Source organism: Peromyscus eremicus, chromosome 5 (assembly GCF_949786415.1).
Source record: "Peromyscus eremicus chromosome 5, PerEre_H2_v1, whole genome shotgun sequence".
Classification (NCBI taxonomy): domain Eukaryota; kingdom Metazoa; phylum Chordata; class Mammalia; order Rodentia; family Cricetidae; genus Peromyscus; species Peromyscus eremicus.
In genome coordinates this window covers 1824302-1847999 of record NC_081420.1, presented here as the reverse complement: position 1 = coordinate 1847999, position 23698 = coordinate 1824302, and the positions used below count along the sequence as shown (strand labels likewise).

The following is a 23698-nucleotide window of genomic DNA, read 5'->3' as shown; positions in this document are numbered from 1 at the left end:
ATGGATCCTGAATCTTCTTTTTTTTTTTTTTTTTTTTTTTTGGTTTTTCGAGACAGGGTTTCTCTGTGCAGTTTTGCGCCTTTCCTGGAACTCACTTGGTAACCCAGGCTGGCCTCGAACTCACAGAGATCCTCCTGGCTCTGCCTCGCGAGTGCTGGGATTAAAGGCGTGCGCCACCACTGCCCGGCTTGGATCCTGAATCTTCTGAAGTGCTTTTAGTTAACATTTTCTGACAGGCCCCAAGGGATGGAAAAGCTCTAAGGGCAGGGTCAAAAGAAACCTCTGTTTTTGTTGTTGTTTGTTTGTTCATGATTTTTTGCTGCTGCTTGTTTGGGGATTCATTGTTAAAGTCATACTCAAGCTGAGAAAGCATGCAATGTATCACATTAAGGAGGCATTGACAAGCAGGAGCCTGCTTGTTCTTAGCTTCTTCTAAGCTTCTTAGTTGCTGCCTCCACAGTTGCTACAGTGCTAGATAGATGTAGGCATCCTTTCTACCTTCATGTGAATGCCTCACCCAGTGGCCACAGAAACACCATCCCCTGATAATGGGATGGGGGCGCGCATTTGTAATTCTGTTCAGAGCTAAAGTGCAAGCCATTAAGTTCTGCAAATTTGCATGGTGCCTCAGTTCCCAGCTTCTAATCTAAAGCCATAGAACATGCTCGCTAAAAATCTTTTCTTGTAATCCTCCATCATCCTGGAAGTTTTCTCCTCTCAAAATTTCTCAAAATTGGTATTTGTGATTTCTGAAGAATGTGGCAGATTTTTCATGGTGTATGTGGATGTATCAGTTGGCAATGACACAAGCCAGACTCAGAAAATCTCCCCTAAAATCCCCTGGCTACTGCTTCAGGTGAAGATGTGCCTTTTCAACGCCCCTCCCTCCTGCAGTTTGGGCGTGGCTTGGGCTAGAAGACACTCTTCCTCTCTGTCAGTAGGTTCTCATCTTTCCCATCATTGATTCCAGGTCAGCCTCATTCTCCCTCCCTCTCTTGCTTCCTGGCCCTCTAGGAAAACTGAACAGGCATGTACATGCTTCCTTTGACTGTACAGCATCTCTAGGTCCACATCTGCCCTGGCCTCCCAAGAGCCCACACATCAGCCTGTCTACGTTCATGAACTAGTTGTAGAAGCAGACTGGGGATGAATACACCTTGACCAACCACAGAAAAGCTGTGGCCCCGAGGCCCCCAGGGAAGAAGGGGAAAGAGGGTCTGGATGTGAATGGGGGAAGAAAGTTGTCATTGCTTTAGAAGGTGGACTGGGCACCATTTATCCTGTCAGAGAGGACAGGAAGTTCCCTGGAGGGCTCCTGCGGGGATAGCAGTGGTGATACAGTCTAGAACAGCTATCCAGATTCCTTACATTTTGCAGAGGCACATGTTGAAGGCCCTTTGTATGAGGATTGTAAACTGGGTAGTCTTGCTGCTTACCATGAGGAGCAGGAACTTTTTAATTACTGTGACTAAAGCCAGCCTTATCCTTATATTTCAACACAGTACCTAGTCAGTTTACCTGGATTTAATTTTTACTTTGTTTTTGTACTGGCTAGTTTTAAGTTCAACTTAACACAAGCTATAGACATTTGGGAGAGGGGAACCTCACTTAACAAAATGCCTTCATAAGACTGCCTGTAGTGCATTTTCTTTTTTGTTTTTTGGGATAGGTTCTTTCTGTGTGGCCCCGACTGTCCTAGAACTTGATATGTGGACTAGGCTGGCCTTGAACTCACAGAGCTCTGCCTGCCTCTGCTTCTCAAGTGCTGACATTAAAGGCATGCACTACAACACCTGGCTGCATTTTCATAATTAGTGATTGATATGGAAGGGCCTAGCCCACTGTGTGGTGATGCCACATCTGGGTTGTGTAAGAAGTCAGGCTGAGCAAACCATGAGGAACAAGCCAGTAAACATCACTCCCCCATGGCCTCTGCATCTAGGTTCTTGCCTGGAGTTCCTGTCTTGACTTCCTTAGATGATGAACTACAAACTATGAGGCGAAATAAACCCTCTCCTCCCCAAGTTGCTTTTGGCATGGTGTTTTAGCACAGCAACAGAAATCCTAATTAATACTGTTTGTTTTGCTTGAGATCTCACTGTTATAGCCTTGTGTATTGGTTTCTTTTCTTATTGCTATGACAAGATACCCAAGAAAATTGACTTAGAAAAGAAGGGATTATACTGGTTCCCGATGGAAAGCCCTGGTGGGAGGCTGCGTGGTAGTAGGAATGTAAGACGGACGGACGGTCAGGAAGCAGAACGAGATGAGTGCTGGCACTCAGCTCATTTTGACCATCCCCTCTTTATTCATTCTGGCACTGGATGCTCACATTCAGGGTGGGTCCTCTCTTCTCATTCTGCTCTCTGGAAATGCCCTCAAAGATAAGCCTAGAGATGTGTCGTCTCCTGGGTCATTTTAAATCAATCAAGTTGTCAATGATGAACTGCCACACCCTGACTGGCCTGGTACTCACTGTGGAGCCAGGCTGCCTCAGACTTGCTGCAAACTTCCTAGGACTTAAGCTCTCCAAGTGCTAGGATTACTTGTTTGGGCAGACAAACTGCAAAAGCTCATTGTTTTGAGGTCCCCTGTCCTGTGTGAACCCACTTGGAGCCCTCCTCCACAGCACCTGGCACTATCGCCTGTCTTCAGTTGCCAACACACATACCCTTTCTTTCTCTTCCCCCTCTTCCACCTTAACTGGTAAATATGCTCACTTTTCTCCCAGTGTTAACACTCACCCTTGAATGCTGTCTCCTCTGCTTTGCCTGGCGTCATTGGTAAGTTCCAGGAACTTCTGATCCCTGGCTTTCATGCCGGAAGCACTGCCTCTTCCTGCCGTTGCCAGTGCCCACCCCCATCTCCTTTTCAGTCTTATCAGAGTTGCTTCCTGTCCCATATTTGATATTCTTCGTGGGACTCCATTTCCAGTGGGGTTTTTTTTTAGGTGGGAGAGGGTGGGTTTCGAGACAGGGTTTTTCTGTGTAACACTGGCTGTCCTGGAACTCACTTTGTAGACCAGGCTGGCTTCGAACTCACAGAGATCCACCTGCCCCTGACTCCCAAGTGCTAGGATTAAAGGTCTGTGCCACCACCAACCAGCCATTCCCAGTTTTTTCCACATCAAGATCCAGAAATTTAGATTTATGTCAGGCTTATTAGAAAGTATACCCAGGAAGGAAAAATGGAAGAGAAAGTAGAAGTTAGAGGAGTCTAAACCAAGGTGCTGAGATCTCAGGCCAACCCATACATAGTTTCCCTGGGGACAGCAGGAGCACCCCTGGAATTATCTCCATCACAGCAAAGGACCTAGTGTTCTATCCCTGTACTTGTCTTGTTCAGAGAGATATATTTTCCAAGATATTTCTGGGAACAGGCTCAAGCAAATGAGTGCCTGTGAATGGAAGTTTTTGTCCGGTCATCAACTCCCAAATACTCAGCAGCCACTTCCCAAATAATTGACTTGGAGGCTTAATATTACCTATAAATGCTTGGCCACTAGCTCAGGCTTCTTACTAACTAGCTCTTACATTTAAATTAACCCATAATTCTTATCTAGGTTTAGCCATGTGGCTTGGTACCTTTTCTCAGGATGGCATTCTCATCTTGCTTCCTCTGTGTCTGTCTGGCGACTCCTGACTCAGCCCTTCCTCTTCCCAGCATTCTTAGTTTGGTCACCCCACCTACACTTCCTGCCTGGCTGCTGGCCAATCAGTATTTTATTAAACCAACTCAACCCCTAGCAACTGCCCATTTTACCACAAAAGTATTCCATCAGTAGACGTTCCTTCTCCCTTGAGTCCACTGTCTGTGCTTGAACTTTTTCATCTGTGTGACCGGACCAACAGCCTGTGAATTGTTTATATCTCCACCCTGCCCTTGCCTGCCTGCCGCCCCTTCCCTTTGTAGTACTGGGTTCAAAGGCAGGGCCTTGTCTCTGCTATGCACCTCTGTGCCATCCCCTGTCCTGTCTCAGTGCCGCTGGAGAGCTCTTTACAATGCTTCGTGATTCTGCCATCTCTTCCCTTAAAATCCTCCAAAAGCTTCCTCTCACCACCAGGAGAATCTCAAGTTCTTTGCATATGAGAGGCCCACAGGGCTTCAGCTCTGTTCCCAGTCTCCTCACTTGCTGTCCTTTCCTCTACTCTGGCTACTGAGGTATCTCACAGACCATTCTGTGTGAGTCAGCTCAGACCAGAGTGAGATACCTAAAACAGCAGCCTCAACAGCAGAAAGTTGCTTTTTCACCATAGAACCCCAAATTCTAAGCTACAGGTATTGGCAGTTTTGTTTCTCCTGAAGCCCTTCTCCTTGGCTGGCCTGTGTTCTTGTGATGCTTTGTCTGTATGTATGTGTCCCTGCCTTTCTCTGTATGTTCAAATCTCTTCTCCTTAAGAGGACCTCAGTCAAATTGGGACTCACACTGATAGCTGCACTCTGGCCACCTTGATGGGTTCTATTCTCCGAATGCAGTCCCATTCTCGGGTACTGGGTGCTAAGGCTTCAAGATACACACGTGGGGCACACAGTTCCACCCTCAGTCTCTGCCATCTGTCTAGCCAACTGTCCTGTCTTACTTCCCTGCCATTTTCCATATTGCCTCTATTTAGAATGCCCTTTCCTTGCTGCATAATTCCACATCATTATGACTCAGCACAGATACTCTTGCTTTCCAAAAATGTATAATCCCTACCCTAAGATAAACTGGTGTCCCTCCTCTCTACCTGTTATAGCCTCTTGTGGTGACTATGCATAGTCTTACATGTTATTTGATAATTATCTTTATGCAGAGGGTGTGCAATATAAATGGACAACATTTCATCATTTCCGACCTTCAAAGGCAGAAGTTGTCTATACTTTCCATCCATCTTTCTCTAATGATGCATCAGCCTTTGGCAACTCAGGACTATGTCTGGCTTCTGTTGCTTTACTTCAGTGCACGAAGCTGAGTGAGTGGATGCTCCATACATGTTGAAGAAATGAATGTTGTAGATATAATCTCTGTCTCTAGGGCCTTTGTAACTGGTGGGATAAATATACATTACAAAAGAATAAATGAATGCTAGGCTGTGTCCTCAAGAGTTGTAGGAACTAAAAGCTTTTTACTGGAAGGCTTAGAAGGGCCTCAGGAAGTCTGCACAAGTTGAGCTGGGGTGGCAGGACAGGAAGCACTGAGAAAGGTGAGGAATGGAGAAAGGAAATTCCGGGTGTGAGTGGGCATTTCTAAGAGAATGGGCTTTCTGGATAGATAGAGGGGATAGTTCGATGAGGGATCTGGGAGGCTGAAGGTGGCCTGGTGAGGACAGGCTAAGCAATGACTCTTTAAATGCCAAAGTCAAACATTCCCTGGGACAATCTCCATAATGCTGAGCTATCTTACGTTCCAAGAATGACATAATGAAAATGGAGTCTGGGGGAGATTACCCAGACTTTGGGATAACACATGATCAAAGAGACAGAATCTAGAGGCCAGGTAAGATTAGGTGGACATTTCAGGAATGAAGGATGGGCTTAGAGTCATTGGCCTAAGGCTCTGGTTAAGTGAGTCTCTAACTTACCACTCTTCAGAACAGACAAAAATGTCAACCCAGCTTCAAAGAAGACTTCAGTAATGCAGTATAATGCTTTCCCTGATCACATGTAATAATTGATCCCTCAAAGGGACTGCTTGAATTCCCAGGCTTTATGGTGTTTGTTAGGACTTTGAAGAGAGTGAAAGGTAACAGCTGCCATTCTTGGCTAGGATGTGGCTGATCCTGACTCATCCAGAATGATTCCATCTGAGAATGGAGCCCTGCCTGAGCTCTGTTCCAGAGCTTTTCAAGTCTTTGGGTCTCAACCCAGTATGGTGACATAGAGTTTTCAGAAAGGCTGGAAGCCAGAGTTCCTGGTGTGAGTCTTGTCCTGCCACTTCTGTCTGCTCTGTAGCCTTGAGGACTGCTCACCGTGCTAAGCTTTAGTCTACAGGCATATAGCGGGTTAATGATGTGAGGGAAAAATGCAGTAAAGACATTAAAATCTTTTAAAACATGTAGAATAATGGACTCCTAGGGAACCACCAGTATGGTTGACGTGAGCAAACAGTGTCGATTTCTTAGGTCCATGTTAATGCTTAGTGCGTGTTAGATGCCATCATGCATGGCTGTAGTACCTGGTACTTTGTTGCCAAATGTGGCAAGAGCAGAGGATGTGGCCCTTCTGCCCCTGCCACCACCTCCCCTGGGGACATACAAGGAGTCTTGCTGCTGTGTTCCTCTGTCCTAAGCCTGGAAATCCCTCCTTTGCTTCCTGGTAAGCGGAACTGGCTGAAATGTAAAAAAGTAAAGTTCCCTAAGACTTAAGAGAACATTTGTTTGTTTTTTTAAGTGCAAGAATGCCTGGTTACAAAACAAAAATGAAAGGATAAAAGTGGGGAAGCTGGAATTTGAACAAAGATGTTCAAACTAACGGCCTGAGATAAAAATGGAATTGGCAACATTTCTGAGACTCATGGGAACCCCCTACCTTCCCAGAGCCCCTGCTGATCTAACTTCTCAAGACAACACCCTGGTGTCCCTTCTGCTGGGCTCCATAAAGCTCTCTGGCCTATTCTCTTAATCTTACCAGGCTCTTGAGAAGAGTTTCTGTCTCTGAGGCCTCCAAGAACTCTTGCTGAGCCTCCAGCTGCAGCTTTGGCCCGTGCCCCTCTGGAGGTACCTGCATCTGTCTTAGGATTCCAGCCCTTTGCCCTCCAGTCTCAGGTCTTCTCCCCATTGCCACACCCAGTTTGCTGTATCTGGACTTCGCATATGAGCAGTCTAACTACCCTCTGAAAAAATGTTAGGACTCTCAGCTTGCCAGGAACAACTGTCTGCCCTTTCCTGTTCCAGAGACTAGCTTTGTCTCCCAGCTGTCTACTCAAGTTCCGTTTCCTGTGGGAGGGACTCTCTCTACTGGCACTCTTTTTTTTTTTTTTTTGGTTTTTCTGAGACAGGGTTTCTCTGTGTAGCTTTGCGCCTTTCCTGGAACTCACTTGGTAACCCAGGCTGGCCTCGAACTCACAGAGATCCGCCTGGCTCTGCCTTCCGAGTGCTGGGATTAAAGGCGTGCGCCACCACCGCCCGGCCCTACTGGCACTCTTAAACAGCAAAGGTGTCAGACATGCCCTACATAATTGAGCTCAACCCCCTAGCTTCCTTTTGGTGTGGGCATTCCCTGGTTACTCTTCACTAAGGGAGCTATGAAGGAGAGCTAGAGCTCTGTAGGCCATGGGTTATACAACTACACATGTATTTTATTTTTGCTGTAGCACTTACTAGGGGTTCTTTTGCTATAGAAACCATCAAGAAGTAAGGCAGTCCTGCCGGGCGGTGGTGGCGCACGCCTTTAATCCCAGCACTCGGGAGGCAGAGCCAGGCGGATCTCTGTGAGTTCGAGGCCAGCCTGGACTACCAAGTGAGTCCCAGGAAAGGCGCAAAGCTACACAGAGAAACCCTGTCTCGAAAAACCAAAAAAAAAAAAAAAAAAGAAGAAGAAGTAACGCAGTCCAGAGTCACTGCATAGTTAGCCATAGTTCTTCTCCCCTCCAAATACAGATTCATAATTTTTAGGAATACACACACACACAACAACAACAACAACAAAGAAAAAAAGGCCATGAGTTTGAAAGAGAGCAGGGAAGGGGTTATATGGGAGGCTGTAAAGGGAGACAGGAAAGGGGGAATGAATGGTAGCCTTAAATTATAAGCTCAAAAAGTAAAATATTTAATTTCAAAAGTTCATAATAGTCAAATCCCTGTGGTAAGATGAGCACTGCTGATGTTTTCTTGTGAAGATTCAGAAAATAAATTTTATGAATATAGCTGCCTGTGTAGCATTGATTCAGTATAACACTGTTAGCCTATAAATTATTTCCCAAAAATTATTCAAATCACTGCATCAGTCTGCAGTGGTTTGTTCTTTATTGACCCATTTGAGGATCTTGCACACTCCGCTGCTGAACAGAGCAGACATGACACACATTGCATTCTTGTTTGTTCTCAGCCATTCAGAAGAGTTCTTATCCAGCTGGTACTTTCTCATGAACTCCTTGGCTGACTAGGTTTTACTAAGTACGTAGTTACTCCCCATGCCCTATTTCATACCTTTTAGTCAATATTTTGGTCAGGAATTTTGATCCAGAAATGGCTAACAGAAACCGTGCAAGTATTCTACCAGGCTGCTACAAAGACATGGCAGAAGACAGGCTGCCACATGCTAGAATCTAGTCTGATAGGCTCCCTTGCCCCTTTCAAGCCAATGACTGGGGAGTAAAAAGAGACAAAAGGAGGACTGGACTTGGGATCATCAATGTGCCCAAGGTGCCAGCCATGGCAGTGAGACATGAAAATGCAGTAAGAAGCATCCAGGTTAGAAATGAAAGGAAAGAAGTAACTTAGTTTATTTTGTGTGATGTCATCCTCTACAGAGGAAATCCTAAGAAATCACCCCAAAAGTATTAGCGCAAATGAGCAAATTCAGTGCAGGAGAAGGTGGTAAGATGAAGGGCACGAAACTTGGTTGTTTCTATATATTAGTTATGAGCAGTCTGAAGATACGGTAAGAAAAACATCATTTATAATAACATCAAAGAAGTGGATTTAGGAATAAATTTGACAAAAGAAATATAGCACATGAGAAGCAGAAACTGTAGAGTGCTGTGGAAGAAATGAAAGGACAGAATGTGTGGAAATGGCTCATCTATGAAATGTCTCAGACAGCTAAGCTGCCTGTGTTTACCTGACCTGCGGACCCAGCATGGTCTTCTCAAAATCTCGGCTGTCTCCTTGTAAATATAAACAAACTGATCTTAAAATACATGTGGAAGTACATGTGACCCTGGAGAACCAGAACAATCTTGAAGAGGGACGATAAAGTTGGAGAATTTATGCTTCTCCGTTTCAAAACTTTCTGCAAAGATGCAGTAATTAAGACTTTATGGTACTGTCAAGAGACAGACACATAGAGCAAGGGATCCTTGAGTGACGGTTGATTGGCATTTGACAAGAGCACCCAGAACATACTCTGGAGGAGACATTGGTGTTTTCAGTGAGTGGTGCCCTGGCAATGCCCGTCTGTGTGCAAAGGAATGAAACCCACCTGGCCATTCAAACCGCACACAATAGGAAGCACTAAAGCTACAAAATTAAGAGGAAAAATATAATTATAAATGTTCATCACCTTGAACCAAGCAGTAGGTACTCAGGATGACTGAAATGAAAGCAAACAAAAGAGAGAAAACTGGTAAATTGAACTTACCAAAATAAAAAAAAAAAAAAAACAAACCCATGTCTAAAAGGAATCCATCAGGAAAGTTAGAAGAACCTAGGGCTGAGCTGTAGCTCAGTGGTAGAGAACTTGCCTAGTATGCACAAAGCCCTGGCTCAGTTCCCAGCAAGCAGAAGAGGAGGAGACGGTGTTGACAAATCACATACTTGATAAGAGGATGAAAGCGTACAACTGAGTATTAAAGGAAAGAACCTAGCCCAACTGGAAAATGGGGGAATGGTCTGAATACATATTTCTTCAAAGAGTTTATTCAACTGACAAATCACAGAAAAGATGCTTGCTATAATTATTAAGCTATCAGAGAAGTCAAGTCAGCCCCACAAGGTAGTATCATGCCACACTTACTAAGACTTCTGTGGAAGACAGACAGGATAGCAAGTATTCATGAGGATTTGGAGAACTGGAAACCCCCCCCCCCACACACACACACACACACACACACGCACTCTGTGAAGATGACAGGGCAGCTCCTAAGGAGGGGAGACAGGGTTGTGTGACCCTGCAGTTCTGCTCTTGGGCGTAAACCTAAGATAAATGAAACAGTAAGTTTTCAAGCAAAAGCTTGCGCACAAATATTTATGGCAGCTGTTCTAATTTCCTTCCTTGATGCTTTGATAAAATTTTCTTTTTTCTTTCTTTCTCTCTCTCTCTCTCTCTCTCTCTCTCTCTCTCTCTCTCTCTCCCCCCCCCCCCTCTCTCTTTATGAGACAGGATCTGTCTGTGTATCCTTGGCTCTCCTGGAACATGCCTGTAGACCAGGCTGACCTGGAACTCACAGAGATCTGCCTGCCTCTGCTTCCTGAGTACTGAGATTAAAGGTGTGAGCCACCACCACCCAGCAGTGAAACACTTTTGACAAAAGCGGCTTAAGGTAGAATGGGTTTATTTTAACTCAGAACTCAGCACAGTCCATCGTGGCTGGGAAGTTAAAATGGCAGGAACTGGAAGCACCTGGCTCTATCGCATCCACAATCTGGAATTAGAACATGGTGACCAGTGCTGCTTGGCTCTCCTCCACTTCTGCAGTACAGTCTCCCAGCCAGGAAATGGTGCAGCCCCAGTGGGCAGGTCTTCCCACCTCAATTTAGCATAATCTCCCACAGAGGTGCCCAGAGGCCCTTCTCCCTGGGCATTCTAGAGTCTGAAGCATTGTTTATGGTGAAGTGAGGCAGGTTGGTCCGTTTGCAATGAAGACTATCTCAAGTGAGCTCAGAGGGTGGAGTGCTAGACAACCACTAGATACAAAAGTTTGGGATCCTTTGATAAACTGGAAGAATGAATTTCATAAACTGGTATTGTAGAAGAATGCTTGAGGAAAGATTTCTTACGGAACAAAAGCATTCAGAGCACCCATGGGGATGGGGGGGGCATCCTCATTGGTTGTACTGAGAGCTCTTGTCTTGCACTTAGTAATGCTTTAGTGAGCTAAGGGAAGCTGAGCTGGTCTGTCTAGCTAGCTGCACTACAGTCCCCATAAGGTGTCCATGTGCCTCTATATCTTGGTGTCTGGACCAGTGAAATAGTTGATGATGCATAGCTTTCAGGTAGCTGCACAAAAAAAGATAAAAGCACAGAAGGAGAATAGTAACCAGCACCCCTGGTAAACCAGTAAACATCCTGGCCTCTGGCCAAGACAGAACTGTCCATTTCCAAAGTCCCAGCCCTGCTGCTGGAAAATTTTCTTCCTTCTGCTCTCATCAATAGTACCTAAAGCAATAAGCAATCCAAATGTCCATCAGTACACGTTTAGGTAAACAGAATGTGTTAGATTCTTGAAATGGAGATCATTAATCAACAATAAGAAGGAATGAGGTGTCGACACTTGCTAGAGCATGTTGCATGAACCTTTAAAACAGTATGCTGTGAAAGAAACCAGATGTAAATGCCTACATGCTTATGAGTCCATTTATGTGAATTGTCTAATCAGTACTACAGCACTACATAGACTAATGGTATCAAAGGTTGAGGTACTGAAAAGGAATTGTCGGTGATTATGGGGTTTCTTTCTGGAGTGATAATACTATAGAGTTACATATGGTTACACTATCATATGAATACACTAAAAGCTACTCAATATCCTTTTGTTTAAAGGTTTATTTATTCATTCATTATTATTCATTCATTCATTCATTGTATGTGTTGGGATGCAGATGAGTGGGTACAAAGGGCAGAAGAAGCCATTGTTTGTCCTTTATCACTCTCCACATATTTCTTTGAGGCAGAATCTCTCCCTGCACCTGGAACCCATGTTTTCTGGTTTTCTCAGCTAGGCTGGAAGCAAACATGCTTGTAATCCTCCTGCATGGGATTATAAGTATGCAGAGGCCAGGCTTGTTATGTGGTTGCTAGGATCTGAACTCCAGTCCTCATGAATGCACAAGTGCTCTTCACTGCTGAGCCATCTCTCTAGCTCCTGTTTGTTGTTGTTGTTGTTGTTGTTGTTGTTGTTTTGTTGTTTTGAGACAGGATTTTATTGTGTTGTCCAGGTGGCATGAAATTCATTCTGTAGCCTAAGATGGCCTCAGATGTGCAGCAATCCTCTTGCCTCAGCTTCTCTTGTGATGGAATTACAGGTATGAGCCACCATACCCAGCATGAACTACACATTTTTTTAAATGGTAGACTTTGTGAGTCTAAAAATTTTTCAAGATTGATGGAAATCAGGGAACATTCTTTACTTGCATAACAACCCTGGATGCCAGTTGAGTTAACCAGTGACTGTCTGAGGAGAAGATAGAAATGAAATTAGAGCAAGAGGCATTGAATGACCTTGGGCCCAGATGAGACCCAGAAGCCATTTCTGGTGTTGGGTGCTCAGAATATTGCAGAGGTCATTGGAATGAAAGCTGTCACTCCTGCATGAACAAGCACAGTGTGTCTTCCTCATTTCCCTCTGAATGTAATCCTGGCTATTTTCCCAATTATTAATGTTCAGAGGCTCTTTGAAAAGCTGTGCATGTGCTACAGTATGTTTTGCTACTAGCACTGAGCATTTGTCAATCATTAGGTGTTTTGGTAATTTCTTTCCCTGGTGGTGCTGTGGCAAGGGTGTTAACATTTGATGTTTGTGGACAGCATGAGATGTTGATCACAGTAGGGTGCAGTTGCCAAAAGGACTGAGAATTCTAGCTGAGCTCCCAGCCACTCGTCCTGCTGTGCATCCTGGGATGTGTCAGGCTGAAAATGAGGTGTGCCTCACACCCCTACCTCCAGTACCTTATGCTGAGGATGCACTGCCCTCCACAACAGGGAAAGTATTCCTCTGCTGCTCCCACCTACGGACCACCTGCTCTTCCTTGAGTCAGGCTGGGACGTCTTTCCTCTTATCTCATGCAGAACTCTGTGTGCTGCTGGAGTTCAAGCCCTGCTCCTACCCTCCAAAAAACAAGGGTAAGATAAATATGATGGTTTGATGGTCTGAGTAGTATATGATGTGCTCTCTCTCTCTCTTCTCCCTCTCTCCCTCCCTCCCTCCCTCTCTCTCTGTCTCTGTCTCTCTTTCTCACACACATACACACAATAATAAAATAAAATTTATAAATTATAAAAATTAGAGAAGGCAGAAAACAAAAATGGAAGGCTGTTTTGTACAGCATGGAAAAGGTGAATGAAGCAGCCTCCAGGCAGGTGGCTGGACTGACTGGCTGGGGAGTCCCAGGGTCCACCTTTCTCTGCTTCTCCAGCTCTGGGATTGTAAGCAAGAACCACCACACTTAGATTTACCCTCTTTAATGTGAGTTCTGAGGCTTGAACTGAGGTCCTCATTCATGCAAGGCAAGTACTTTACCAACTGAACAATCTTTCCAGCCCTGTTTTTATTCTTTGAAAGAATTTTAGACTTAAGGAAGTTTCCTATGTCCTTACTCTGCAGCCTGCCCAGTGACCTGCATAATGGCAGCCATGCCTTTCTGAGGTTTGGCTTGTCTGAGGAAGGTCCAGCTGGTATTCTCTGGGTGTGATCAGAATGTGTCCTCATAACAGGAGTAACTTTGTACAGCACTTACTAAAGGCCAGGAGGACTCCGGGTCAGGTCCTGGATGCCGCAGCCCACTGAGGTGCCGGAGCCCCTTTTGTCGTCTTTGCCTGCATTTGTGTGGTGTGCATTGTGTCGGTGTATGAACAGACGTGTAGGGACCTGTCCACATGTTTGCCTCCAGAGGCTGTTTTCTCTGACCTCTCTGCACCTTATGCCTTAAGGCAGGATCTCCCTGTTCTGGCCAGTCTATCCAGCATGCTCCCCATCTCCACCTCTGGCACCGGCGTTGGCACTGGGGTTCAGCCCATGCTTATAATGAGCCGTCTCAACAGCCACCATCTCTTGTTTTTGCTGATGAGGGAGCTCTACTTCATGGGGCTGCACATGCCAGAGGCAGTGTTCATGGCCAAATGCTTAACCAGCATTATGTCCCCTGTTGGTATTCAAGGTGCCTGTGGGGTTGAGATGGTACCTCGAGGCCAGTTTCTTCTTGGACAGAGTTTCACTTCCTCATTGTTAGGGTGTAAATGAAACTCTGCTCCTTGTTGGGGTGGCTACCTTTGACAAGCAGGCAGGGACCAGTGAGCGTACAGAGGCAGCTGGCACTCACATGCACAAGAGGGCATGCTGGCAGATGATCTGCAAGAGCTGGGCAGGGCAGACAGAACCAGACCCCTAACTGTCTGAGCACCTCACAGAGGCAGTTGCCCTGCTTTCACCCTTGGTCATAGCCTAGAAGGACCAGATCTTTCCTAAGGCGCCTCGTTCCAAATGGTATCCCTGTGTATCAGATACCACTGTCACTCAGGAAATATCCAGGTGGCTTCTGTGAGAGTGCAGGAGAGGTAGAGGTAGGTAGGGTAGACCAGGAAAAAGGTCATGTTCACCTCAGTTGCTGTATTTGGTGCCAGGCACAACAGAAACCAAGAGTGTTTGAGCCCAGATGACCTTGGTAACTTGATCACCCACATTCCATGCATGTCAGGCAAGGAGTAAACACTGGAATCTTCTGGCTGCAGCAGGACTAACAGTTTGCTTTTACGCAGTGGTGGTTTTAGTTATGTGAACTTCATCATGGACTTGCAGTGAGGAAACAAAGCTTCCAGGAAGGAAAACGATGGGTCTCTGGTTCTCTCCTGAGGATTTTGCACAGCTGGGTAGGGGCCAGTCTCTCGAGGAAGCCCTTGAGTACAGCCTGTGCCTGGGTTCTGACTGGCTACCGACCAGCTTTGAGTTCTTCTCTAGGCCCCTGTTTCTTCAGCTCTTAATGGGCATCCTCACAACCCTTTCCTCATCAGGTTCTTGTAAGGGCGGAGGACACGCTGCAGGAGAGCATGACAGAGTTAACGGCACAGACACCCTGGCCTTCACCCAGGCCATGTTGCTGGTAGCAATGATCCAGCTTTCCATCCATCACGTGTGAGTCTGGGTATGGGTAATGGACTGTAAAGGAAAGTTGATTTCAACACATGGTGCTTATGTCTCTCACACAAGAAGCAGCTGGAAGGTGGGTAGTCTGGCCACCATGGGGTTGAATTATGCCCATTGAAGAAGGTTTACCTTGGTTTATTCCCTTCTAGTCTCTGGGTGCACTGACTTGCTGCCTCATGGTTACAAGGTGGCTCGTACAGTTCCTTCTGGCATCTATAAGAAGAGAGTAAGTGGGTAGAAGTACAGTAGTAGTCATAGCTTTTTGCTGTAAGAGAAGCAAAAGCTTCCTCCAAGCCCGACCCCCAGCCACTGCCCCCGTCTTGTGTCCCAGTCCTGTGTCTGTGCACACAAGTAGCAAACACCTTTCTACACTGGTGTCCCTAATCGGAGGGGAAAGGTGGGTACTGTTTTATTTGCATATTATTTTTCTTAACTTTTTTCCTTTTTACAATTTCATTTATTTGATTGGTTTTGTTGAAATAGAATCCCACTTTGTAGCTCTGGCTGGCCTCAAACTTTCTTCCAGCCCCAGCCTCTAAGATACTGGGATTTCAGGCATTCATCCAAATGCTCAACTTTTTCTTAACTTTAAATTGAAATATAACATGTGCAATGAAATGCACACATCTTTGCTAGATTACTCCAGGGTGTTGTACTATTTAGCCACATAGAAACACTCTGCGATCATCTCAGAAATCTTCCTTTTAGCCTCTTTCACCCTCCTTAAGGTTCCTATTGTTCTCATCTGTAGCCAGAGGTCAGTGTTGCTGGGTTCTAGACTTCTGGGAAGCAGAAGGTGGGCAGGTGCATCTGTATGTGCTCCTGCTGGGTATGAGCTTCCTCTGTGTGATTGTGAGGGGCAGACCTAGATTTGGCTCCTGCTTTTCCTGTACTTGTATCTGCATATAGCTGGCTCTGTGAACAGGTGGCAGGTATCCCAGAGACAGAAGCTCATGGTCTCTGCCGATGGAGTGTCTTTCCTCATGAAAACCTCTTCCTGAGTCTTGCAGAGCTTGCTTGCCTGAGCTCTGCTTGCACTAGCTCTATGTCCACCTTCACAGAAATCTCTGAGGACTTGTGTGCCTGATAGGGATGCTGTCAACATAAAAGATCTACCTAAATAATTGTTCATTTGAAGAAGAGGGAAGAAACGATTGTGAGAGAGGGTTTTATGGAATGACATTTTAGACAAAGGGAATGACACCAGTGAAGGTGTCATTGGGAACTGGAGCTGGAAGCCAGCCTGTGGACAAAGGTTTGCATCACTGTCTCCTCCCCTTCAGTAGCCTTAGTTCTGAGCTCAAGACCATAGGAAACTTGAAGACAGTCCTTCACCACTGGGGCTGGACAGCCTGATGTGAATTCACGTGGCCTCTTGAGAAGCCGTCCTTCCCCTAGAAGGGAGATGGAATTTCCCTGGCAAAGCTACTGTGGCTTTCCTCATTCAAACCGTCAGTCACCTGGTCTTAAGAAGGACTTAAGAACAGAGGCCTGAGCTGATGTGTGTCAGTGGACTCACAAAGACAAAAGGGGCAGGTGATTCTAGAGTGTGTTCATGTAAGTCATCCAGGGATACAGGAGACAAATGGAAACTGGCTCCCATGGCTGCTCATCCTTGCTGCCTTTGCTTCAGAGACCTGCTAGTTCGGAGCCTTGTGTCTGCTAGAACTATGTTCTGGGATATTCCACTAAGACTTACTAAGGGATTCTTTTTGTAAAACACTTAGAATATCTTATTATATCGAAGAAGTAATTATTTATATTCATCACCCTTTTTGAGAGGTTTGCGTAGGACCTAGAGACATAAGTAGAATTACTTCCATTTTGCTAGTTGATAAATTGAAGGTCAGAGAGCTTATGTAACCTCTAGTGGGTAATAGATAATAGGAAGAAAGGTTAAGTTGGGTGTGGCGGTGCATCACCCCACCCCCAGCAGCCTCGGCAGACAGGCAGAGAGAGGCAGCCCTGTCAACAAAATGGATCAGAATCCCAGAGGCCAGCCAGACCCAACACAGTGAGACTTATCTCAACAGTCACAAAAGAAGACAAAGAAGAAAGGTTGATAATCAACCATCTTGCTCAGTACCTGGCACCGTACCTGGCACTCGGCTTCTCCACCTTCACAAATGAAGCCTCGCCTGTCTGTGCTGGCTCTCTTGTTGTTTCTCCCCTTACCTGCCATTAACACATTCTTCTGTGTTTGTCCAGAAGGCCCAGAAAGCCACGTATACCGTCTGTCACTTATTTTGATCTTCACTGTTCTTGAGGCTTCACTGTGTGAAGAGCCTCAAAGAATCTTTTACGTTTTAGGAAACAGAATTAAAAAAAAATTTTTTTTAAAGACTTAAAGCTGAGCACATGGTAGAAAGTACCCTGTCGGATAATGAGACACCAGTTTAATCTACATGACACCACAAGCTCACAGCAAAGCATCACACCCTGAGTACAGACTTCATTTATGAAATAAGTGTGTCATCACAAATGCTGTGCCCCAAACAAGAGCTTCTTGGGACCTTTCCTGTGCTTTTATGCTTCTCAAGTGGGTTCAGGATGCAAGTCTGTCCTAAAGGAAACTTAATTATTAAATGTAGATTCTGAAATGGGAACACTAGGGCTCTCTACAATTAATGAACACACACACACACACACACACTCACAACTTTACCAAGTGAGCTACATTTATCTTGAAGCCCAGCTTCCTCACCAAGAAAGGGTTTACACTGATAAATAATTCATATTGGAGCTTAAGATTCCTGGAGGGACTGGCAGGCTTTCATCTTGGATAAGGTGCCATAAAATATTGCCAATAACCAACCTCAGTTTGCCAGACTGAGTATAAATCCTTCTTGCTGAGTATGTCACTTTGTAATGTAAACTGTTTTCAGTTATACTTGGAACTACTGACCTGAAGGAAGGCACAGCTGCTCAAGTTTGAAAATAAGAGATGAGAGGTAATAGTCCAGTTGGGTATGAATGTACTATACTTAGACAAGTGACCACTATGTCGTTTTAGACCCAACAAAGAGGAGACTGGCCATGTGAGTGCTTCAGGTGCATCTGTTGTCAAGCATGGACTCAATCCAGAGAAAAGCTTCATGCAGGTTCATTACTTAAAGGTAAGTGTGCCTGATGGCTGCTGCCATTTGTTACAGGATGGCACTCCTGAGGCCAGAGAGCTGAACAAGATGAGTAACATGGCTGAGGCAAAGGAAAGGGTCTCTACCTCTGTAATGGCATCTCAGTGAGCCTAGACTTAGTACTCACAAATCAATACTCTAAAAGCCTCTGAACAAGGCCATGTTCAGAAGAACTTAACCTAAGAAAGTCCCATTTCCTGCTGCAGATGAGTAGAGGCCAGAATAGAAGGCACCTCTGGACCTGGTGTGAAAGCTCTGGGCCTCTCCTCTCTTGCAGAGTTCAAGCAGAGGTGCTGATGACATTAACAAAGTTGTTGAGGTCTCTGAAGTTCACCCTGCATTTCCAAGCCCAGCCTCCCTGGTCAGAATATGAAAAGCACCTGAGCCAGAGAAGGCAGCATGTTCTGGATGCACTAGTATGTTATACTAATGTAAGCAACTTTGTGATGAACCCTGATGCCAACTTATTGTTTATCTTTCTTCTTTCTTCTACCAGGGCTACTTCCTTCTTCGATTCCTAGCCAGAACACTTGGAAAGGAAACTTATTTTTCATTTTTAAGGAAATTTGTACACCTGTTTCATGGCCAGTTGATTCTTTCACAGGTAATTCACAGTGGTAAACTCACTGCACACAACTGGAGAGGCTGCAGCATATGGGGATTAGATTATGTCAGCACTGGAAAATAGAGAAGTTAGTTATATATACTGGGGAAAGAGGTTAGTGATGTGGACTCCAAGGATGTATGTTTGGGGAATGTGAGCCCCTGGTAGTATAGGAAATTGCTGTAGCCTCCAGCTGTTCATTACCATATGAGCAGCTGCATATTAAGTGGGCTTATAAAACCAAACAGTCCTGCTGGAGGCATCTGGGCAAGCTTCTCTCCTTCTGGTGCTGCCACCTCAGAGTCACCCTGCCTAGCAACTCAGAGTACTTACTGTGCAAGCATGAAAGCTAGAGTTCAGTTCCCAGCACCCACACACCAGTCTCTGACCCCACATACACCTATAACACAGCACCGAGGGGTCACAGAGATTGGGGAGTCATGGGATCTATTGGCCACAAGTCCAGAAGAGAAAAACGAAACCTGGGTTCAGGAGGAAACCCCATCTCTAGGGAACAAGGATGATAGTGTTACAGGAGGACACCAAACACTATGACCTCCGCACATGCAGGCATGCTCACACACACACACACACACACACACACACACACACACACACACACACACACCAAAACAAACAATGCCCAAAAGAGCAGCAAAAACCCTTTGACTTAAGTGCTTTTGCCATTTTACACTGTTGAATAGCATTCTCTCATTGCTTTATTTGTTTGGGGTGTGTGTGTGTGTGTGTGTGTGTGTGTGTGTGTGTGTGTGTGTGTGTGTGTGTATTTAGATCAGAGGGCAACATGTTCTCTCCTTTTCCCATGTGGGTGTCAGGATTGAACTTGAGTCATAAGGCTTAAGCATCAAGTGCCATTACCTACTACTGCGCCAGCTCAGGGACCTACATGCCTTTTGAAAATTTACATCTTGCTCAAATTTTATGTTAAAGTATATGTAAAATAAAATTTGACATTGTAATGTACTGCTTGGTGGGGTTGAGCCCCACTCACTTTTCTGTCCCAGCAACAAGCGTGTATCTCTGTAACATTCCATCTCTCTACACTGGCTTTTACGTGGGTGCTTAGAGATTTGAACTCAGGTCCTCATGCTTATGGGGCATGTGCTTTGCCAACTGAGACAGCTTCCCAGCCATGATAAGGTTAATTCTTTGATCAAAATTCTCTGCAGGATTGCCTGCCTTTACATTCTCACTGATTTCCCTGTGTGCTTGTCAACTTTTGTCGATTTCTGCATTTTCTTGTTGTTGTTGTTTTATTTTGCTTTGTTTGTTCTTTTGAGACAAGGTTTTATTCTGTAGCCCAGGCTAGTCTTGACTCTCTCTAATCCTCCTGCCTCCTGGCTTATATGTGCTTTTAAGATTTCATTTACCCAAGTTTAGTGAGAAAGGAAACCGAAGTGAACATTCTGAGTTCACAATAGTGTGAGAGAGCTTTTGGTAGATAATTCTGATAAGAAGCATTGTTACAGATATGGTGCTGTGATTCCAAATGTGATTTCCCATCATGCTTGTTCCTGGGGAAGAGGAGGTACACTGATTAATCCCTTGAGTTTCAATCCAGCCTGGTTACAAAGCAAGTTCTAGGCTAGCCAAGGCCAGAATGAGACCTCTCTCAAAAGCCAAAATTAGAAACCATGGTTTGGTTTGTTTGTTTGTTTTTAAAAAGGAAATAGGCAATACTGTGCTTCTGTTATCCCCTTAATCCTCACATTTTAGTTGTTACTGTTACATTGCTGAGGTTTGCTTTGCCAACATAAAGGATTTTAGTATTGCCACCACTTAACCATGCTTCTAGATTCATGAATATTTTATTTTGATCTAGCTCTTTGTTGGCTCAATTTCATTATCAAATTGATGTTCAAGTTGCAGCTTCCCAGGCTGTGTGGTTTCTGAGTTCTTACTGCTTGGGAATGCCTGTCTCCTGTCTGTGTTTAAATCACAAAATAGCTAGGTTTAAATATTCCTGGGCCACGTATTCATTCCTTGGAACTTGATAGATGTTGCTCAACCGCCTTTTAGATCAATCACTGCTGTGAAAGTTTTGAAAGTTGCCTGCTTTTCCCTGTTTATATCATGTAGATGGCAGAAGAGATTTTTATATTTGAGTTCAGTGATTTAACTAAAACTAAGTAAGTATACATGATTATTTCAAAGAATTGTTTCACATTGTGGGAGAGAGAGGGAGTGTGTGTATGTGTGTTTGGGTGTGCCCTGGTACAATGTGGAGTACAGTAGACTATTGTGGGAGTCTGTTCTCTCCTGCTACCGTGTAGGGTTTGGGTATCAGACTCAGGTCCTAAGGTTTGGCAGCAAGCTTCTTCACCTGCGGAACCGTCTCACCGGCCCTGGTGTGCATGATTCTGCATTGTTCCTTCTCCCTGGAAAACACTGTACTTTTTAAGTCTTAGATTCTAAGTGCAATTGTCTTAAGTATGCTTTGTCTTGTTTTTGTTTTGTTGTTTGGTTTTTCAAGACAGGCTTTCTCTATGTAGCTCTGGCTGTCCTGGAACTCACTCTGTAAACTAGGCTGGCTCGAAATGACAGAGATCCGCCTGCCTCTGCCTCCAGAGTGCTGGGATTAAAGGCGTGCTGCACCACTGCCTGACTAAGTATGCTTTGTTTTGAGACAAGGATCTTGCTGTGTAGCCCAGGCTAGTTTTGAATTTGTGATCCTCCCACCTCCGCCTCCTGGAAATACAGGCCTGTATCACCATGCTTGATTTCAACTACATCTTTGCTCATATGCTTTTCCCCTTGTAAGGTTCTGAGTTCCCTGTTACGTCTTCTTTGCTGGTGTACATATGTTATTAGATAATTACTTTCCTCTTTCTTGTCTTCGTCCCATTATTCTCTCAGGCAGCTCTTTATTGTTAAATAGCCTTTTTTTCTTTTTCTTCTGAGACAGTCTCAGTTAGCCCAGGCTAGCTTCAAACTCCTAACGGGACGGAGACAATCTTCTGATCTGCAAGCCTAGCACTGAATGTCATTTTCTTCCGTGTTCTTTGCTTTGCTCTTTACAGATTAATATTCCTGTAAATATTGCTGTTATGGTGCTTAGTTTTCTTTCCTGGAATTAGAATCTTCTCTTTTCATTTCATTGTCTTGTCATCTTTAGCCTTTAATTTTTGGTTATTGTTGCTAGTTTTGTTGGTTTTGCTAATGTAAAACATTGTAGGGGAATTGTTCTCTGCTCCTTGGGTTATATATTTTTTTTTTTCAGCATGAGTTCTTTCTCTCTTAGCTTCTCTCTGCTCCTCTCTTCACATGGTTTGTGTTCATTCTTACTGATGCTTCACTCTCAGCATGGATAGTACTGCTCTGACCGTTTATTTAGTCTCATGTGTACTGGAACTTTATCTTTGATTCCTTTCCCAGCTCACCTAAGGCTTGTTTTTCCAGCCCCTCTAAGCTATCATCTAACAGGTGGATATTATGGGTGGGATGTGGCCTAGCGCTGCAGCAGTTCCATTGAGCACTTGTTGGAAGGATTTGACCCGCCCTCCTGAATCCTTGCTAACTGCCCCTCCCAGGTTCTCCTGACCCTTGGACTTGCAGTGTCTCAGTTGCCCGTCCAGATCAGGGCAGCGTCTAAGCACCTAGCTGTCCTCAGTGGCTATTCCCACCCTTGTGCATCTCTCCAGCAAGTGCTCCAGGCTCTCCAGAGCTAGGAAAGAAGAATGGTACATCCCCATCTCTTTGCAAATGTGTAGGTGTTTAAGAATTTGTGAGGTTTGGGCAATTCAGCTCCCCAACTTCTAAGCCTGAGAGTGGGGGCGGTGTGGCATGTTCCCTAGAATCTGGCGGAATCGCCTTTCCTTTCCCTAGCTCCTCTCTTTGGAGTTTGTGCCATCCTTATTTGGAAGCTGTTGGGCATGCTTTTGCTTTTTTTTTTTTTTTTTTTTTTTTTTTTTAAATAATTGATATGAATTGTGTGGATTGTGTTTTCGTTTACCCTGATACTTTGTTACAGTTTGCCCAGCTTCGTCATCCCTTTCCTTGTGAACTCTACTCCCTGTGCAGTATTTCGGTATTGTCAGCCTTCCTATACCGTTGTCTTTTCTTCCTTCCAGGCCATGACCACAGTGATTAATCCTAAACTCCTCATAGAAACCACTAGTCCTGTGTCATTCTTAAGCTAACGGCGGTTGATCTGGCAGAATCTACATGCACCTACATTTTAGTGAATATTTTCACTAGATCCAAAAATTAATTGCCAGATTAACCACTGGCCAGAATTGGGAGGTTTTTTTTGTTTTTGTTTTTGTTTTTGTTTTTTTTAAGGTGTAATGGCTAATTTAGTGTTGTTAGGTGTTAAAAAAAGTGGTCTGGGACTGATCTGATTAGCATGCAGTTTATTAGGACAGTAGGAGCTGGCCATGCAGCCCGGAGGACTGTCCCTTGCTTGGTGGGGGCTTCTTGCCCTTCCAGGTTCCAGGTAAAGCCCCTCTCCAGCAACACCTTTGTTTTCCCTTTGGTTCTCATCTGTGTCAGGCATACTACAAAACGGCACATTGGGACCCCTGTTGTTGTCAGGAGCCCTCCTTGTCCAGCTTTAATGTCAGCTTCCTTCTCAGAACTCTGAGCACAGAGAGGAGAAAGGAGGAAATGGTGAGGGAAGACGGCTTCCTGAGGACACACTCATTCTGTTTCAGCAGGCAGTAGTTAGAAAGGACCGCTCTCACAGGGCAATGGCAGCCTACAAGAGGAAGCAGGAAAGCTAGTGCTGTGTGGTTAGATTTGAGTCTCTAATAGGAGTAAGAAGAACCAACTGAATTCATTCTCCTCATAGATGCTTAAGAGACTTCAGACGAGAAACAAGCATCTCAAATTGGATGGAGCACAAGACAGAGTGTAAAGAGTACATCACAAATCTCGGGGGACATCTAGGAGATGCCCAGTGTGTTTGGTCTGTGCAATATCGGGCATTAGTTGGAAGCCTCCAGCTAGTTGCCGAGCTGCCTGCCAGTCTAAGCTTGGAGGTAGGAATCGGTAGATGCTCCAGAATAGTAACCGACTAGGAGTCAGGACACCATCTTTTTTAAAATAAAAAGGAGGAGGGGGAGGTTTTCATAGGGACCTTCTTCACTGCCCCATATCTACCCAGAGTTCCAGATCTCTGTGCTTATACTCCTATCAGAAGGGGAGGGGCTGTGAAACTAGTTGTAACTTGAAAATGTGAAAGGGTAGAATTAAGGTTAACTCCGAATTTCCTGCTTCTCA

General features: G+C 44.9%; 1 protein-coding gene across 1 annotated transcript in view; it reads left to right on the top strand.

Annotated features, from left to right (window-relative positions):
• Positions 1-23698, top strand: part of Aopep (aminopeptidase O (putative)) — a 304401-nt gene that overhangs the window by 174599 nt on the left and 106104 nt on the right. Inside the window, exons 8-9 of the mRNA XM_059262759.1 lie at positions 17730-17832; positions 18350-18457. Coding sequence (XP_059118742.1) covers positions 17730-17832; positions 18350-18457 — 211 coding nt within the window. The remainder of the gene's footprint in view (positions 1-17729; positions 17833-18349; positions 18458-23698) is intronic.